The sequence below is a fragment of the Benincasa hispida genome, chromosome 2, assembly GCF_009727055.1.
Source record: "Benincasa hispida cultivar B227 chromosome 2, ASM972705v1, whole genome shotgun sequence".
NCBI lineage: Eukaryota > Viridiplantae > Streptophyta > Magnoliopsida > Cucurbitales > Cucurbitaceae > Benincasa > Benincasa hispida.
This window is the reverse complement of record NC_052350.1, coordinates 7623936-7644913: the sequence shown is the minus strand read 5'-3', so window position 1 is coordinate 7644913 and position 20978 is coordinate 7623936. Positions and strand designations below refer to the sequence as shown.

At 33.4% G+C, this 20978-nt stretch overlaps 2 protein-coding genes across 2 annotated transcripts; both read right to left on the bottom strand.

Annotated features, from left to right (window-relative positions):
* Positions 1 to 2423: 2423 nt before the first annotated feature.
* LOC120070786 (LIM domain-containing protein WLIM1-like) lies at positions 2424 to 5327 on the bottom strand. The gene is made up of 5 exons (XM_039022672.1): positions 5051 to 5327; positions 4009 to 4105; positions 3884 to 3924; positions 3680 to 3769; positions 2424 to 2895 (listed from the first exon to the last, which is right to left on the bottom strand). Exons 1-5 carry the CDS (start codon positions 5189 to 5191, stop codon positions 2704 to 2706), a joined length of 561 nt encoding a protein of 186 aa, XP_038878600.1. The 5' UTR covers positions 5192 to 5327; the 3' UTR covers positions 2424 to 2703.
* A 2451-nt stretch (positions 5328 to 7778) lies between these two features.
* On the bottom strand, positions 7779 to 12551 carry LOC120071913 (succinate dehydrogenase subunit 7A, mitochondrial-like). Its single transcript, XM_039024339.1, has 4 exons — positions 12361 to 12551; positions 12216 to 12278; positions 11510 to 11612; positions 7779 to 8180 (listed from the first exon to the last, which is right to left on the bottom strand). Exons 1-4 carry the CDS (start codon positions 12415 to 12417, stop codon positions 8098 to 8100), a joined length of 306 nt encoding a protein of 101 aa, XP_038880267.1. The 5' UTR covers positions 12418 to 12551; the 3' UTR covers positions 7779 to 8097.
* Between the last annotated feature and the right edge of the window lie 8427 nt (positions 12552 to 20978).

Genomic DNA, 20978 nt, shown 5'->3' with positions numbered 1-20978 from the left:
TTTCTAGTTTCTTGAATATTCTTTGTTTGATTATTTTATTCATACTACATCATCTCGATTACGTGTCTAAAAGGTTAGCTTTTGAATTTTTAAATTTGTATCTAAATTGAAAATTTAAAGTTTCAAAAACCTATTAGATACTTTTTGTAAAAATACCAAATAAACATAAACTAAAAATTTCAAGACTAAGACATCTTTTCAGGTGCTCAAATGAAAAAAGATTAACTTTTTACTTACGTCATCACATAGTAAAATTTTTGTAACAACTCTAGCACGTATGATGGTTCTTGATGCTTGCTTCTCGTTCATATTGATACACACTCTCGCTTTCTCGATCCTTACACTTGCTTCTGCTTTTACCCTCGTTACTCGGTGTAGAATGTGAAACGCTTCTTCCCACTTCTTCTTTAAAAATAATAATAATAATAAAATAGAAAAAAGAAAAGAAAAAGAGAGTTAGCCATGCATGCACACAATCAAATAAAAGCTTAGGACAAAAGGAAGGACTAAGATATATAGTGGAATGTGACAGTGCACTCGTGCATAGGTATAGTGAATTAACATAATTGAAGCCTATGTGATGGATCACCACTCAAAAACTTATAGCACCAAATTTAAATAAATAAATTTCTCCTTTTTTATTTTTATTTTATTTTATTTTTTTTTTTGCATATTTTTTACCTTTAATGCAATGATTAAGTTGGTCTTTTTAATAAGAGGAATCTTCTTCAATACCCAAGGCATCATTACTTAAAGTTTTTATCATATTGTTATTATTTTTTTATTTCCTTTAAAGAAGCCAGAGCAATTACAGACCATAGGAGGAAAAGCACAAGATTCATAGTTTTTTTTTTTTTTAAAAAAAAGATTTTGTTAAGTTATTGCTCCACTTAAGACATTGCCTTTTTTTTTCTTTTTTCTTTTTTTTTAAATTATTATAGAAACAAATAGAAGATTATCTCCACTTAGTAGGTGGAGCTTTGATCTGGGTCCTTGGATTTCAACTAAAAAAACAATGATCTTAGTTTTACACAGATTTTTCTACTTCTTGGTGCAAATTTGGTGGATTTTTCTTTCGTTGAGTTATGCTCATTTTGATTTGTTATTCTCATCAAATACGCAAATAATGAATTGAAATATTAGGAAAAAAAAAAGATGACAATTTGGTGGGATGCACAAAGATTAGTCTCCACAACGGTATGATGATAGTCATCCATTCGTCTAACTATTATCTAGGCTTAATGTCATGGTTAAGTCCACGCAATGGATTTTAGACATAAATCCTCATGGTTTTACTTTTCGTTTCATTCAAAAGCCCGCATACTAATAGAGATAATTGTCATCACTTATATATCCATGATCATCCCCTTATCTAACTAATGTGGGACTATTCCCAACAATTCGTTTGGTTTGTTGTTTTTGAAAATTAAGCTTATAAATACATTGCTTTTCATCTATAAATTTATTTGTATTCTTCTCCACTTACTACCAATATTAAAAAAAAAACGATGCCAAAATTTGAAAACTAAAAATAGTAATTTTCAAAAATCTATTTTTTTTAAAGAAAAATTATATCATTCGAGTGTTTCTTTGAAAAATGTAAAAATTATAGGATGAAATTTAAGAAAAAACTAAATAAAATGGTTACCAAACGGCTCGAGAGGTTATCACTCAAACCATCCTTCTCTCTTTACCATTTAAATCCATTGAAATCTAGACCTGCAGATTTGAATGGCTGAGCTTTTCAAAGTTCACATATTTGTAACATTATTCAGCAATTCTAAGATGCAACTGGTATGCAGATCTGAGCTCAAACTTTATTGAACTCAGTTGAATCCCGGCCATGCTTTTGGTTTTTGTTAGCTTCTCTGCCATATCAGAGTCCTTAGTTCCTGAAAACTTCTTTTTTCCAACAAATGAAACAAAAACAAAAACACCTTTCATACTCAATGAATTATGACCACTAGTTTTCTCCCCTTTCAATAGAGTGATGACAACAATAATTGATCTCTCCATTGTTATGCCAAGCTGTTTGATATTGCATTTTCTTGTAGCAAGAGTTATGTCATTACAAGTGGAACTTCCCTTTGTTTTCTTTCTTTCTTTGCTTCACTTGAGGGGTTGGAGCACAAGAATAGATATCAACTTCATGTTCTACAGATTATGAAGCATATCATTGGTGAATCATTGAATCTCATTCACTGATTCCAGCTGTTGGATAAGAGTAATAATTGAGATATCTCTCATAGTCTTAACACATCTTGTTTTCTTCCCATCCAGATCCAAATTTCAAGATTGCCTAAGATCAGAAAGAAAGGACCAATATCTTTCTTTCATGGCAGTTCTGACACAAGAATTCATACTTCTTTCCTCAATATGGAATGTGATTTAATTAAAGAAGATGATCATCTGAAAACAAAACAGTCTCTAACAAAAAAGAACTCATTAATGAAAAGATGAGAACAGCTTATAGTCTGATCAATTTAATACAATCACAATGCATCTCATATCTCTGCAGTGCTTATGTAAGGTTTTCAGCTCACACTCAAAAAGTTTATTGAAGCTCAAATTTCTCTTATAATACACTCGGTAAAATAGCAAACCCGAATCCGTAAGTATTGAAGAAAATTGTAACTTGATCGCCTCCTCGAGCACGATACGACAGTTGCATTCGAGAGCGAGTTTCTTTCAACTGGTGTGTTCTTAGTCACTTCCTTTAATCTCTTCATGCTTGTCAAGTTGGCTGAAATTTCCCTTCTGTTTGAAGAGTTGGTTGTGATGATGCCTACAGTAGAGTCGATGTTCATGTGCTATGTAGTTTGACGGGCTAATCACACATCCTCCATGTGAGCACCTGAAGCAAGCTCTGTGGTATGATTTACTATCTACTGCCACCTGAATGAAAAAAGAAAAGGATATGTTTTCAATTTAACAGACTGGTTTTAGCGCCAATCAACTGGTTGACGCATTATATCCTCGATCAAAAGGTCAAAAGTTCAATCCTCACTCCTACATGTCTTTATACTAACAAAAGACAAACTGGTTTTAGCAACTTGAGAAGCACAATACCCCCAAATCACATAAAGGAAATTGAGAGATTACATTGTCTTAGATCAAGGAGACAAACCTATGTCTATAGGATCTTGATAGGATCAAGTGCCTTTTCATTAGTTTGACTTACAATGGAAAGAGAGTAAGGTAAATTGGAATAGTTTGGGTGAATAGGGAGTTGTGAACTTGTAAATGAACTTCAGTTGTCTAGTGAGTGAGAGGAGAGTGCAGATCTCTTGAACTATCCGAATCCGATGGCGAGTAATCGAAATGAGGCTGTATCAGGATCACACTCGTCTCTCGCACGCAGTATAAACGAAGGGATGAAAAGAAAGCTATTCTAAGCCAATATTCAACTATCCTTCCCCATTAGTGACTTCCAAATGTATCATATTGTTTCAAGTTGAATCTAGTTACATGAAGATTTCTTGTACTGAAAACTCACATTTCCCATGACAAAAGTTTTGATTCTCTCTCAAGAAAAACAGGAAAAGGAAACTAGGAAAGTTTTGTATCCTTCCATCATTTGAGGTTGTCAAAGTGTTGTCAACTTGAGTGAATGATTCATAACAGAAGTATTGGAAGCAAGTAAAAAGCTACAGATTTTTAAACTGCATAATGGCTATACCTTCTCAATTGGATAAACAGTTTTCTTGCAAGTAACACATTTATCTTGAGTTCCAGCAAATAAACTTGACACTTTGCTGTTGGATTGTACCTTCAAATTTAAGTTTCATGTGTTAAAAACAACATCAAGTAGTTAGGTGCTAGATCATAAGTATTGATTTTAACAGATAAACTTCGAAAAAAACGAATAAAGCAAAGAAAAAACCTGATTGGTAGATCTGTCTGTTCTCAGGGTTCTTGGAGTACCTAAAGAGAAGAAAGAAGAAAATTAATAGACTAAACAAGCAGAAGCCATTGAAGGAGGAAAAAGATTGAACAACGGCCAATTACCTTCAAAACTTTTTTCCAAGCTTCCAGTCATCTTGAACAACTGATCAAAGTGAGGTTTGCAATACAATACACCCTCAAAGGAGGAGTAATTGAACAACTGCAGCAACAGGAAAATAATAATAAAATTGATGACAATAATCGATATCAGTGATGATAATGTTTCAAGTTACGGATACCAAGCTAACCTAAATATAGTTTCAATTGATTAAGGCATATCAACCAAAAGGTTGAAGGTTCAAATCTTTACTCTCTCATGTTATTGAACTTAAGAGACAAATTGTGATCCTAATGCACCAACAAATACGATCTTATTTGAACAAGATTTGTTCTATAAGTTGTACAACTGTGTTCTTGAGTTCTAATACACCAACAAGCATAAACTTAACACACATAAAATTTAAGCTAGCAAAATTACTTGTCGGGTAAGTTTCGACTCAGAAAAAATACAATTACAGACTTGAGAAATCAGACCCTTTAGGATATATGGGAACCATTCAAAATCATCATGAAATCAACTCCAGGAAAATTTTAGCCAAAATTACAATACTAAAAGCACTCCAAGAAAGGGACTTGCATTAGTTATATAGATAAAATGGAAAATAGGATCATTTTATATCAGTTTGAGATACTGAGTATCTTGGATAGGATCTTGAAATAGCCATATCTTGAGCAGTTATGCATGTAATCTATTCAATTCACAAAGTCTATGCGGTCAAATTCGTGCAAATATCAGAAATCAACAAGGCATCTAAGATATTGAAATGTCTTGAATATGTTATCTGGAGTTCTGAATGATCAAGAATGGAATTTAACTCTCTAACTCTATCGGCCTCTATGATATATTTTTTTTTTCTGATAATAATCTGCTTGTGGACGTAGTGAAAACACTATTAGTGAACTATATAAATTTGTGTCAATTCTCTATTGTTTACCTTCTTCTGTATCTCTTGGATGGTCGATTTCTTTAATACGAGAAGTCTTTAAAAATGAAATATATCTGTTTATAGATGATGAAGAAGAAGGAAGATTAAAAAAGAGTTACCTTTAGAGTGCTCTTGCAATGGTGGCATCTGAAACAAGCCTTATGGTAAACTTTGTTATCAGCAGTGAGCTGATCAACCAAATAAACAGTCTTGTCACAAGCTTTGCACTTTTGGGTCGTCCCTAAAAAAGCCATCTTCATAAATCTGAAGGATTTCAAAGAAGAATATGAACAGAAGAGAACAGAACAGAACTGAACTATCAGGCTGAGAATGAAGGGAAGGGAAAGAAGAAACAGAAGATTTTTCCTTTGCCCCTTTTAAATTGTCTCAAAATTCAGCAAATTTCCTCTCTTAGTCAATGAGAAATTCTAAGTCAGAGATTACAGCTCAGGCAAATTTGAAACATTGACCAACTTAATTTCCCATCTAAACAGCCCCTTTATTACACTCTACACGTGTCATCTCTTTGATTTGCTCAAAATTATGTCCTAAGCAGTGGATTAATGTTGGGTTTTAATGCAATGTTTATGAGTATAAACGTTATGTTATTCAGGACTTGTAATGGAAGTAACAGAACCAAGTTTATTTTAATGAGAAATGGTCGGCTCAGTTACGAAGTTTAGAGATGATCTGTAGAATATGAATTATAGAATATGGCTTGAATAAATCAATCAGAGTTATGATGGAAGATGAGAATTCTTAATAAAAAATTGCATGTCTTTTGAGTATGCAAATGTGTGACAGATAAGAAATGCATATACAAAAAATTTGAGAGAGTATATACATGACAACTTTCAAGGACTATACACATTTTAATTTGTTGAGTTCATGATTTGACATTTCACAAGTCTTCTAACTAATTATTTTTATGCAAATACAAGGTGTCAAATTCATTATCTTGTCCATTGAATTTAAATGTCCTCTCTCTCTCTTCTCAAACCTTTTTTTATTTAACATAAAAATAAATAAAAAATTTGATCTCTGGATGGTTTTTAAAGTGTCTGATAACGTTTTGGGCTCTATATTTTCAAATTTGTAACAATTTAGTTTCAGAATTTTAATTAAAAAAATGAATTTTGATCTATGTAATTATAATTTGCTACGATTTAATCATTATCATAGTATGATTTAATGAAACTTCTTACACGTGTAGATCGATAAATTGTTAGGAATTAGATAATATTTCTTGTATTTAAAATCTTCAATAACTTGATTGATAATAATGAGGTGAATTTATTATTTGTTACTTTGTGCACTGTCCTATTATTTGCAAGTGCGGTTGCTAAATCTGCTCAATTTCCTCTTCATGTAAACTATAAAGACTAAGTCGTGGTCTAATAAAAATTAACACTTGATTTTGATGAAAATTTTTAAGATAGAAGCTAAATCATTGCAAACCATAAGGTACAAGAACTAAATCAGTATTATTGAAGTTTTGATTAAATAAGTACAAATTTAAAAGTATATAAACTAAATCATTACCAACTAAACTTCAAGGTACTGTACTGTTATTTTCATGAAAATTCAGCACCAAAAACATTTTTAACCTTTTTTTTTTTCCATTAAGAGTTATTTTCTTTGTTCTTGTTTTTCCATCTCTTCCAATTATATTTTGATTGTATCTTTATTATAACTCAATAACATTAATTTTGTTCACATACTATAAAGATCTTTTTAGTAATGATGATTAGTGAGCCTTTTTTTTCTATCATATTACACAACATTTTAAAGTGGAAATGGAGCACTTTAAATGCTATGTTTGTTTTGTTGGTGGTTCTTCCTTTTTTTTCTTTTTTCTTTTTCCCTCTTTTTTTTTTTTTTTTTTTTTTTTTTTTGTTTCTTTTCAATTTAGCTTTACATCTTTTCTCATTCTCCTTTTTAGGCGCCGACTTGGAAGAACAATTGAATTGATTTGTCCCACCCACCATCGTTGTTGTCCTCAGCATATGAATAACAATACTACATTCAAATTTGAATTATTCCCTTTCTTTTGTTTTAATATGTTTTATTAAAAAAAAATGGGAAAATCACCTAATCCACTGGGTATATACATGGCTTTAAATAATAACACCAAACAAATAAATAAAAGCATCTTTCTGGCTTGCCAAGAGTTAGGTATTGGACATTATTTATACTTCAAATCATGTCAATAATAAACAACAGCCAATCTTACTTGTATTTCCATTTTATTTATTTCTTTTATTTTTCTTCATGTGGGTGTTTCCTGCTAATGTAGTGGTCCATATTGATTACACTACCACGTTCATTGCTCTACTATGTGTATGAAATATAATAGATGCTTCATCTGCAAAAACACTTTTTAGTAATAAAATTAAATGAATATATAACGATAAAACTACGTTTGAAAACTCACTCATTAAAACAAATCTTGGACCAATTATACATATATTAATGGGTATTAATATCAATGGAACATAAAGTTTTCAGGTTAAATCATCTTAACCTCGGACAATTTCAGCCATATGAAAAAGAAAAACTGACCTTTTATAAAGTAGTTTCAGAATAAACTTCACGAAAAAAATCGACCAAAATTTTATAGCTAAAATAATGGGGCACTAGACAAAATTAAAAGGCGGTTCTAAAACATGTTTAATCGAATTTTCCCTTGCAAAAATAGCTAAACGAATAAATTTATGCTGAGAAAAAAAAAAGGAAAAGATAATACACCTTGTTTAAATAGAATCTCCACCAAAAATTAAACCACCCAAATCAAATCTATCAATCTAGACCTCGCCAAATTTAATAAAATATTAATAGATAAAAATGGACCTCCAATTCTAGTCACTCCTTGCAATTTCTCTAAATTAAAAATCCAATATTTTCCCCACCATGTAAAGTTGTATTTCGAGCTTAAAAGCAGGCAATGTAAGCTTCATAAAATGTGCTCACAACGATAGAAATGCACTCTGATATCCCTTAAGATGTTAGAAAATGATGGGTACAAAGAAGAAATTATTGACGATTAAAACCTACCAGAAATTGGGCAAATAGAACTTGGTGCTTCACAAACCTTTTATTTTAGCACACAAATGAAAAGCATTTAAAGACTTTTGCCAGATTTAATGGCCACTGGATATAAATTCCTTCATGTACTTCCGCTAGCTGTCTTTGCCTGCTGCCGAGCTTCTTCTCGCATGGTTGCTTTCACATAGATTTCATAGCAACCTCCTGAAAAATATAATAACAAAGATCAAAGTTTTATCTATTTATTTTGGGGGTGGGGAAATAAGAGACGCAGAAAAGTGAAAGAGATACAAAGAGATGATCTTTCTACCATCAAACATGGGGAGACGGGAAAAAAAAGTCCCATTGACCGAAAGAGGATGAATTATCAAAATATTTGTAAGACTTCGACCATAGGAAGGCTGTAGGCCTTACATTCTCTCCAATTTCTCCATCATATTTCTCTAGAATTTCAATGCATGTTGTGTTCAGAAATTCTGTCATTTCTTTCTAAACAAGTGACCCACCAAAACAGATCTCGACGCATTCATTCCCAAGGTTTTCCACTTAACCTCCTAACCAAAGTATTTTCAGGAAGAACTGGAAGCACCATCCTATATTGAACATATTACATAATGATAAATAAAAAAAGTATAATCAATAGTCTCCATGGAAAATTAACATAGAATACCACCCAATAAACCCTATTCTTCCTACATCAGGATATATCCCATCTCTCCCATTTTTTTTATATCCATTTTGATAATGAATAATTTTATTTCTAATGACCATGGGAGTGCTCGGAACATAGAAACATTGCAGAAATTAAAATAAAGGAGGAAAAGACTTATAATGACCATGGGAGAACTCGGAACATAGAAACAGCCAAAAAAAAAAATCAAAGATATTTTGCAGCATCATGCCAATTCACACATCAGGCAGCCTCGTGAAAATGTGAAGCTTCTCAATCCTTTGGCCGATGGAAAAATTAACTACACCATAAAAAAATTAATGAGATAAGCTTCAGTTTCCACATTCTACTCATGGAAATAAAATTTGTGGGGCAGATCAAATGTTCGTGTACGAACTCAGTTGATTTAGCCACAGCACAAAAAATATTGCCAACGTCTGTAAATTTCACACTTCACTGAACTTACAGTGAAACTGTTCATTTTCTACCAATTTGAATTGCCATTTTTGGAGAAAGTTGAATGATATAGAAGCTGGCATCTTTGCTGAATAAAATTAAAGAGACTAATGTTTTTGGAGATGAGGGCACTGGCATTTGGAGTTTGGAAAGCTAATATCAACTTTGCCGAATCAAACTCAGGAAACGCAGAGTTGCCTATTTAGTTGGTGGATAAGATATGGAATTTGGAGGTGGTCTTCATTTCCTTGCTGCTTCGCAGAATAATGGACACTCATGACTGACTTTGAAACACATATATACATACACATATATACATGCATGCATACATACATCCTAAGGTGAGTTCTCGGTGAAAACTCATTGGAGGAGGATTAGATGTTGGTCTCTTGAACACTTCAATGGAAGTAAACTATAACCTGATTGGGGTTCTGCAGAATTATTGAGTGCTTACCCCAAGTCATATGGAGGCAATCAGCATCATTGGCAACCAAGATCATATTCATTATAGTTATGCAAGTTTCAGCAATTTGTTGAGAATCAGGTTCTTTACTTGGCAAGTTCTGCTTGGCCGGTGAACGGCTTAGATAGGCATACTAGGAAGATGACCTCGCCGATGAGGCATTTTTGCTGTATTCTTTGTTGGAAGGTGGAGGAAGACCTGGATCATCTCCTTTGGGACTGTCACATGCATAGGCTGTTTGGAGTTGCTTCTTGCAGGAGTTTGATGTTCGGATTGCCGGCCAAAGGGATGTTCATACGATGATCAGGGAGTTCCTTCTCTATCCGCCTTTTAGAGAGAAATGCCGTTTTTTGTGGTTTGTCGGGGTATGAAGGATATTTGGGGGAAGAGGAGCTATAGGGTGTCCAGAGGTAGGGATAGGGACCCTTGTGAGGCTTGGTCCTTAGCGAGGTATCATGTGTCTCTTTGGGCTTCGGTTTAAGCTTTTTTATAATTATTCTCTTGGTAACATTTTACTTAATTGGAACGTGTTTTGATGGCTTGTTTCTTTTTTTTTTTTTTTTTTGGTATGTCCTTTTATTCTTTTATTTATTCTCAGTAAAAGTGGTTGATTCTATTAAAAAAAGCAATTTGTTGAGAATCCAGGAACTAGGAAGAAAGAAAGAGAAGAATCTTTTGAAGAGCTCAGGTGAACATTGTCTGGAAGAGCTTTTTTTTTTTTTTGCTCTTCTTTTTAAGGAGAGTTTTACGAGATTCTTATCCGGTTTGTTATAAGATCTCATTGTATTCTTCATTCTTCCTCTTCCATTTTTCAGGGAATGAAAAGCTCAAGATTTGTAGGAACTTCCAGACAAACTAAAAGTCAAGGATACAGAAGATGAAGAAGAGGACAAGGAACAAGGAGAGGGAGAGGGTACACGGACTGCGGGGGAGGGTCATCGGTCATTTTTGGCGTCCATCTAATCATTAAGTTCAGAGGGCAGTATTTCAACCCCCAAGGTCATTGTGCCATATACAGTTTAATGGAAAAATTATACCATAATCTGGACGTCAAAAAACTTAAGGATGGTCATTAGATAATTTTAACTCATTGTTTTGGATGAAAAATTTTAACATAAAAGTCACCGGTATCATTCAACAGAAACATTTTGTAAAGAAAATCAAAATTGTGAAGAAATTAAGTAACTTGTATGTGTACTTACCACTTGATCCAATGACTACGACCAAGTATCATCACAATACTTATCATCATGATACTTGAATAAACAGGAAATATAACTACTTAGTCTTTCAATCGACCAGTTATTAGCTAGCTGTATCACCTATAACATCTGTAGATAGAACTCAAGGATGAGGCTACTAAAGTCTAAATGGAACTAATAAAAATCAGGCAGTTACTACTATCCTAAAATTAGGGAACCTGAACCTAATTTGGCCAACAGCATGGCAAGTTTGAATGAATGTTAGTACTAAATCCAAAATCCTCATATCAGTAAAAATTCTTATAAGATAAATCCAAAATTTCAATCAACTTAAACATCCCCGTTTATTTAACCAAATACCATTTCGTTCTAAATTTGAATCTCAAGTTTCTTCTTTTGCAGACATTGATACCCAACAAAACTACTAAAAACACACCATACAAGCTGCTACCCCTTTCTTCCATTTCAGTAACTATTATTTTCTATTCTAAGTTTACCTAAGATACTTTCCAGCTAACGTATTACTAAGAATTAACCGAAGAACAAGCATATGCTCGTTTTCATTCAGAATGCCTGAAGCCAATTTTCACCTCTAAGACATAAAGATGTGACATTCTTGTAACAACATAGGGACATAGACCATCCAAAAAATCCATCCACACACACCATTTACATCAATGTAGGTATAATAGCAAATAGCAGAGCTGGGACTCCACAGGACAAGAGAAAAACGGACATATACCTGCAACAACCACAATGGTCAGTATATCTCCAATTCTTTTGATTCGAGAGACACCTTTCTTGTGTGATTTGAACCGCCTTAGAGAAGGGTCCTCAGCTAATAACTGCCAGACATTCAACATATTAAAACTCAATGCAGCAATAAAACATTGCAATCACATACACAGCAACTAAACATCATCAACAAACTACAAGAGGTGAACCAACAATTTGGTAGACGTGTTAACTTATCCACATGAAGAGGATAGTCCTTAGCGAAATGCAAGGAAAAAATATTTTCGAAAATAGTTCCAAATATCGGTCTGGAATTTATACTAGCGGAGTTTGAGAGCACGCATGCAAAGAAAACCCGTAACATTCACTAATGCAAGAAACCTAACAAATTTCACCAAGGTTTCATGCCATAGCATGGTAACAGATTAGTGTAGAAAACAGCAGCCGTCAATTTCATGGACCTAAATACAAAGTTCAAGCAGTTTGATCTGAACAGCTTCGAAAAGGTTCCATCCATACTGGCGTCGCAAGCTTTAAATACAATAAAGCTAAGGAACTAAATAGACAATCATACGAGAACAATTGAACACGTATCTACGAGATATCAATAAACTTAATGGAGCTGCTGTGAGCTATATAAAGAAGTAACAATCCAAACCGCTACAATGAGAATTAAAGATAGAAAATAACAAGAAGAAGTCAGATATGCTTACAGCCTTTTCACGAGCCCCTGGTTCGACGTGGAATCCACGGCGCGAGAGTGACGAAGGATCCACCTATCGATCAATCAAAAGCTCAAAAGATTGAATGAAAGAACGAAAGAACGATTAAAAAAGAGGCGATTGAAAGAGAAAGAACCTGGGATTGAGATCGGAAATGAGAGGCAAGAGTGGTTTTGTTGAGGAAAAACGCCATTGTTGGGGAGCTGGGGAGTAGGATATGAGGGAAGGAAGAAGACTAGAAGAGAGAAGAAATGCGGTGAAGTTAAAACCTGAAAGGAAAGTGGGCTTTCAAGGCCTTCGATCTCTTTCGCCTCCGTAGAGAAGGTGGTGAATGTGAAAAATAAACAAATAAATAAAACAATTATGATCCTGGGTTGTTTTTAAATACAGAAAGACAAATCAAAATATTTACAAAATATAGTAAAATTTTAAAATGATAGGCTGATAAAAGTGTATCAGTGATATTGATAGATACTGATAAAAATCTATCCGTGTCTATCAACGTCTATCATTGATAATTCGAAAAATTTATTATATCTTGTAAATATTTTCAACAGTTTTACCATTTGAAATAATTTCTGATCTATTTGGTAAATAATCTGAAAATGGAAATTTCAAAACAATGAACTAAATGAAAATAGATTTAGATTTCATATTTTCCCATCTATATTTGGTAGTAGAATTCAAAATTTTATTCAAATTTAAAAAGTATAAACCAACAGTAGTTAACATTAAATATTAGTTGACAATAAATTATGATTAATTTATTGATGAACATGTTTTATGTTTAAATTGTATAATTATTGTTTTATAATATTATATAATTTATAGAAAAATTTGAAACTTTGATACCTATGATATGAAATAAGTTAAAATTTAGGTCTTGTGTTATAATTGCCGAATTATCCATAATGATTTTGATAAAAGCTTCATAATACATGGTCCCTAATGTATGGACTATTAGAAAGGATTAATAAACCATAGGATTGTAGTTATATCAAACCGTAGACTACAAATTCTAAATTTTAAAAGTATATAGACTAACTTTTAACTTTATCCACACCATAATAGACCAAATTGGAATTTAACTTAATTTAACTTATAATACATTACATATAATACATATTTTAATTTAAAAAGTAATTGCATTGGATTATCAAACTTACCCACAGCTCCTCCATTCTTCCAATGTTTCCATGACTCCACTCATCGGCCACTATTGGCAACTATGCTGCCACAAGCTGGAAACTAACTTCGGGCTCCAACAACCACTTTCCGCAACCAACTCCAACGACCAATTTCAGGCTTGGCAACCACCTCCAATAACAACCTCTGCGATCCAAATTCTGCGACTAATTTTTGGGCTCCGCAATCACCTCCGATGACAAAAACTCCAAATGGCCACCTCCGACTACAAGCTCCAAAGAAAATCATCTTCGATGACCACCTTGAGCGAACAACTCCAACGACTAACTCAATGCCTTCAACAACCGCCTCCGACGATGAAACTTCAGCAACCAATTCCAATATCACTTTCACGGAACCAACTTCGAGCTCCGACAACCACCTCCAACTACAAACTCCGACGAAAATCATCTTCAATAATCAACTTCGATGACCACCTTCGCACGACTAACTTTGAGCTCTGAGAATCACCTTTGACAACAAACTCTGACGGCCAACTCCAATATCACCTTCATGAGTCTAACTCTAGGCTCCGACAACTACCTCCAACTACAAATTTCAGCGAAAATCAACTTCGACAATCACTTTCAACTATTATAAGACCGATAATGGTTAAAGTATGTTGTAGGGTTGTTGATTATACAAATAATAATATCTTGTTTACATTAACTGTAATATTTATGCATAGAAATTTGTAAAATATATTTTATTCTAATTGAATTCACATATCAAATGAGTGTTAATAATATTTGAAAATTATATATGTAGTTGAATAATATGTAATACATAACAAAAAAAAAAAAATTGAAATTTTTTTTAAACATTTTATGGCAAGAAATAGTGAAAATTAGAGATTTGTTCTTTGATGATCCTCCAAATTTGAAGGAATTGAAAGTGAAATTGTTTAAGAATAAGATAGAGTAAAAACATAGAGCAACAAGAAGAAGAATATGATGATGATGATGATGAAATTTATGGAGAAAAATTAGGTATCAAAAGCTTGATTTCTCTTTGATTTCCCATTTTATTTAACTTTATTCCTGCAAGAAATGTAGTGGGTAATTGTTGTTCATCATCCCAAAAAAAAAAAAAAAAACCCTTAAAAATTAAAAGAGAAAACTTTAAAAGTTAAAAAAAAAAAAATTGCAATCCATACTTTATTCAACACAAGGATGGGTAGAATTATTAAATTAAAAAGTTTCAAAATAAGAATAGTCATCATAAAAGTGTTGGAATTTGTGTCCTAATTCTCTCGGTGGTCTCGTAGTTTGTAAACATTTTGTACACATTGTTATTTTATTTGCATTTACTCGACTCTAATAAACTAAGATCCTTGGTTATTTCATGTAACTTAAGCATGTATGTGAGACATACGAGTGAATTGCCTTAAGTAATAACCTAAATGGTCTATATTATAAGGATAAAGGAGAGATACCTTATCCTAGTGATACTACGGATATGGCCCGCTTTGTAGATATTACCAGTGTTGTAAAGTGCTACAAATGGTTTGATCCTGACCATTCATGTGGAGACATGCAAACGGGGTATCCTATACAAAGAGTTTGTATAAGACCGAACCACGAAATGATTAGTCTCTTTATATAATGTTGTTGATAATTGAGACTTAGTCTCTTTATATAATGTTGTTGATAATTGAGACTTAGTTGTTGATAATTGAGACTTACATTTCACTAAAATGACCATAGGTGACATGACCTTAATCCTAAGCGAGTTGAGAACTTCTGCCTATGAGGGCGATCCTCTAATTAGTATGGGTGAGAGTGACCAGATTGCCAACTCAACAAGCCTATCTTTTTGGAGATTCGTCTGATTGGGGAGTTGGGAACTCAGCTACGCAAGACGGAATTCACTCCTTCCCCGAAACAAGGGTAAGTAGATAAATTGCTCCCTTAAGGACTGATTTCGGGTTTTGAACATAATGACCACACTCTCTCTTTGGAAGAGAGGACTCAGTCATAGTAGGACTATGACTTATTGTTTATTAGAGGAATCAGTGGTACTTAAGGAGTTAGATGTAACTACAGGGGCAAAACAGTAAATTGACCTAGATGTACTTACGAACGATTTGTGAAAGGTCATCATACTGTTGATTGGTTGTGACACGGAAATATATCTGTAGTGAAAAGAGTACAGTTGTCGGTTTTTAATGGAGTGACCAACAGTTAATGGATGATGGATCTCGTGACTAAATTGTTTTGTCAGTTATTCACGTACCATTGGAGCTTCAAGCTACAGGTCCATAAGGTCCCATTGGTAGCTCAATGGGTTCAAGTTGAGAATCAGATTTTGGGTTAGTTTGAAGTGTTCAAATTAATAAGAGGAAATTCAATTATATGTGATATAATTGATGTGATGTATTAGATACATTAATTGAAGGAATTAGTATAAATATGATTTATATTAAATACCATAAAATAGAAAATAAACTATGGTTTATATATTTTATATGATGAAATATTAAAATTATAGGTTATAAATATAATATGATAAGTTGATTATCATATTTATTTATAATATATTAATTATATGATAATCAATTATTTTTCTTTAATAACCGATTTGAGTGGGAGGTTATTGGAAGTTTTATGGTAACCGTGAGATAAAAGGAAAATTGTTTTCCAAAACTAGTAGTGATTCATTCGGAAAAAATCTCACGAAAAAGGCTATTGAGAAAAAAGTGTTTTTACTAAGTGATAGCGTTGAGAGCATACACGATTGAGCTAAGAGTTGACTATATAATGGTTGCTCGTTTGATTGTTGCTACATAATCGAGTAGCAAAAGTTTATACGATAGGCTTCATCTCTAAATGATCGAGTACATCGTCTATACGATAGACAGTCTTCATTATCTCCCACTTACTCGATCGTCTACTCAATTGTATACCTCATGTCTTCTTCAATCCAAGATCATACAGAGCCCATAACTCCTGGATTCTCATACCAAAAATACCAAGGTAACCATTGTGGTGATGTTCTAATTATGTTTATGGATCAAGTTGGATTCGATTGGGTTCGAGTTGCATCCAGTTGTTCGTGTAGTTGGCTGTTCCGTTTGTTGCGTTTGAGTGCATCGTTGACGCATAAGAAATCGGTCGAGGGATACTTGAAGAATAGTTCTTCAAAGGTACGCACACTCTATCCCTTGTATCCTTTTGTAGCATGCTATAATTTTTTATTATGCATAATCTGTTTGTTTCCATTTAAGACTGTAATTGTTATGTTCATTCTGAATGGAATTTAGAACGATCCACTTTCGTTGCTCATGGAGATTTATGTTTAGATTTCCTTAAAAAATCAGACTACTTAGAGTTCAAAAAACCATATTAAATACCTCAAACATATGAACCCAACTATAACCCAAACACTGACATACGAACTCAAACCAAATAACTTTGCACCCCAAACACAGATATATGAACTCCATATACATATGAACTTCAGACATCATATCTCAACTCAATGCCCCAAACAGCTCCTAGATGTTTTGTTTTTATTTAATATAATTGTTGATTATTTCCTTTATTGTGAAATTTTATAGTGTACTTATTGTATTGTATTTGTTGTATTTATTCTTTCCTTATTTGTAATTATTTTATTCTTTCCTTATTTGTAATTGGGTATTTCTTCTTTTTAAAAAACTCTTTCCTCCCAAGATTAATAAGAGAAAAAATAATGTTTTTTTAGCATGGTATCAGAGCTGGAAAATCATAGTTATGTCTAAAATCCTAAAAACCTAGCCACCATAGCCAGAATCCTAGCCTATCATTTTCTAAACCTTAGCTGTTGTCTTAAATAGCATACCTTACTTTCGATCGCAGGTCGTCTTCTCAAGTTGGGGATTCTGATTTGGCTTGAACAAGTACAAACTGATAAGGCAAGCCATAGTTATACGACGCCATCTGATAACGGGCATAAATGCACGTTATTACAGTGCTAAGTTATTAAACAATGAAGGTTTGCGTTGATAAAATATGTTAGATTGCGTCCAAAAAGCATTAAGTTTATAACATTACGATCGCATGCGTTCATCGCATAGAAACAGTTAATTTTTGTATTTTTATGCAGAATATGCGTCGACGCAAGGCGAAAGCGCGATCACAAGAAATCAACGGTCAAGCACAGCATTACCGCAAGGCTTTGCAGTAATTTGTGCTCGCAAACATCTGCTCAAGAAGGCTTGTCGTATAGAGCTGGCGCAACTTGATGGGCGCATCTGGGTGAAAGGCATAATTAATCACGATGGGACAGAAACCTGATACGGTCGAATCCGAATTAAGCTGAAAAGCCGCTAACGATAACAAGTACACTCAGCTTTTCGGTAACAAATATTCGGCGCATCAGTTAGAGAATTAAAGTCATCCCATCTGTGCAATCATAAGAGAGAAGCCGCCTTTTACCCCGAAGACTCTATAAATACCGAAGGCAACCTTCAGAAATAGAGTTCGGATACTTAGATAATTTTCTCCATAGTTAGAATAGCCTTGTCCATAGTTTTCCTTTTAAGGTGGAGCAAGAGAAGGAAAGAGACACCGGAAGATCGCTCAGGGCAACTCAAGAGATAACCCGGAGGCGTAGAAAGCAGAGAGCGGGCCAACTCTCACGAGGGCGAGGCTATCTTTTGAACAAGAGTAGAAAAGACAGTGTAAAAGCCTGGGAAGCAAGAGATTACCAGACTCTTTATCTCTTCTTGCATTGTTATTTTGTATTTAAACTTTACATTTATACAATGGAAGTTCTTATTCTACATATGTTCACTCTCTTAGCACGCATGAGTAGCTAAACTTATCGAATGGGTTGAGAAGAACTAAGCTAACATGACCTAGGATCTTCATCGCATGCGATTATCTTGTTTTATGTTATGCCCTACACCCCTTTAGAGCTACTCGAGAGAGAGTCTAAAGAAAGAACCTGAGACTTGAGAGAGCTAGGTTGGAATCTAGACTCGAGAGAGCAAGATTAGATCTATATAAACAAGAGATAGGGACTTAGAGATAAGCTCTGTTTGTCAACCTGCATCGCATGCACCCTAGAGATAGGTATGATATTATATGGTCGCCTTATTTGTGTGTATGTCATTTTGTCATCGCATAAATAAGAATAGAGGCTTATGTGTAGGTCCTATAAACTTATCGCATGTATCGCATGCGTTATAGCATTAGAAGCCGTAGCATTCGCATCGAGAGATGGTTTACTATTGTATGTGTGTTGCATGATCGCATAACATGAACGCATTCTAGGAAGTGTTAGCCGAAACCTTTCTCAACTCGTTCACTACATACTCATTGCATCTTCCGTTTTATCAACTCTTATCGAAACTCCGCCGCATTTGTTTATTTTTATTACCGCAAACAACAAACCAAACAACTATTTGAGTTACCGGTTACCGCAAAGTTTCTTGAAAATTATCACCGCAAACTGTTTTCCTAAGTCTTTGAGTTCTACCCTGGACTTACTAGGCACACACATCCTGACATTGCTTTTGCAGTTAGTGTAGTAAGTCAGTTCATGCATGCTCCCGAGTCAGTTCACTTTGAAGCAGTTTATAGAATTTTGAGATATTTGAAAGGTACTCCAGGAAAAGGTATATTATTCACGAAGCATGACCACTTAAACATTGAGGTTTACACTAATGCTGATTGGGCAAAAAGCACGACTGATAGAAGATCTACTTTGGGGTATTACTCTTTTGTTGGAGGAAATCTGGTTACTTGAAAACAAAGTGTGGTTGTAAGAAGTAGTGCTGAAGCTGAATTTAGGGCATTAGCCCATGGTATTTGTGAGGGCATATGGATAAGAAGACTATTGGAAGAATTGAATTTCTCTCAGACAATGTCCATACACATATATTGTGATAACAAGTCAGCAATTTTCATTGCCCACAATCCAGTCCTTCATGTTAGGACCAAACATATTGAAGTTGATAAACACTTCATAAAGGAAAAGATTGATGCATGAATAATATGCATTCTCTTTCTCCCGACAGTAGAGCAAATCGCAGATGTGTTAACCAAAGGTCTTCCAAAGTGGCAATTCAACAAGTTGATTGACAAGTTGGCTATGAATGATATCTTCAAACCAGCTTGAGAGGGAGTGTCGATTATTTCCTTTATTTTGAAATTTTATATTTACTTATTGTATTATATTTGCTGTATTTTATTCTTTCCTTATTTGTAATTATTTTATTCTTTCTTTATTTGTAATTGAGTATTTCTTCTATTTAAGAAACCCTTTCCCCCCTAAGATTACTAAGAGAAAAAATAATGTTTTTTAGCAATAATTTTGCATACTAAATTTTAAAATTAAAATTCTAGATACAAAGAAAACATAAAGTGTTGTTTTCAGAATTTGCACTGTTTGGATTACAGAATCTGAAAACAATTTTTAAAAACAGAATTCGGATCGTCTTCCAAACATATATTCCCTAAACTCAGGGAATCTGAAAACATAAAACAAAATCCGAATTGCGAACCAAACAGACCCTTAATTTTTCTTTTTGCTTCTTTTTCTTCCTAAACTTTAAACTTAAGGATAATTGTTTTAAATAGTAAAACTTATGCAAATATTCTCAATTATAGCAAAATGTCACTGTTTATCAATGAGAGAGTGCGATAGACATTTATTATTGATAGTTATATATTGTGGTCTATCACGAATAGATAATGACATTTTGCTATATGTGTAAATAAGTTGGCTCATTTTTCTTGATTTGAAAACAACAGTAACAATCTAGGCCATATTTTTAATCAAAAATTAAAAAATTTGTTGACATTGATATCTCGAAAAGCATTAAAAAAATGTCATTTAGTTATGTGGTAATTGACATTACCTTTCTCTTGAGAGAAGTTGGATGCTCGATCCCCCCACCCCTGTAACTATTCTAAAAAAACTCATTAACATAAATGTGAGGTGTCTTGTATTTTTAGATGACTAAACTCCTCTAGATGACTTGATTGAGATGCCAAATTCAATACTAAACTCCATCTTACTCTTTCATGTTTTCGACTTCTTTACCTTCCTTCAGAGCTATTTTGACTGTTGGTTGATTTTGAGGGAAACACTTGTTCCCATCCACGCTAACTCTTGCATTCTTACTCCATCATCTCCTATGCATACTAACTAATCTACTTAAAACAAACTTATCCACACCAAACCCAAATTTCAATATCAACCCATGAATCTGTCCTTTTTTTGTAGTACACTCAATCGAGCACAACCCTTCAGGATGCAAAGCATTGTAAAAGAATCAACCATGAACTCACAAAGCAATTTGCAGAATTAGACAATGACATCATTATGAATTCTCCTATTGAAAATCGATTTACCCTTTAATTTAAAATTGAAATCTAGATTGTGTGAGATGGCTAACTTATTTGATAGTATGGTTGTCCATAAATACAAGTCACCTCACTGTTTATATTCAGAATTAACATAATTTTAACTTTATAGATCCAAATGAGTACTTTTTAAAAATTTAAGAGTTAAAATAGATATTTTTTAAAGTCTATGGACCAAAATGAATAAGATTAGTAGTTTAGACGAAAATATGAT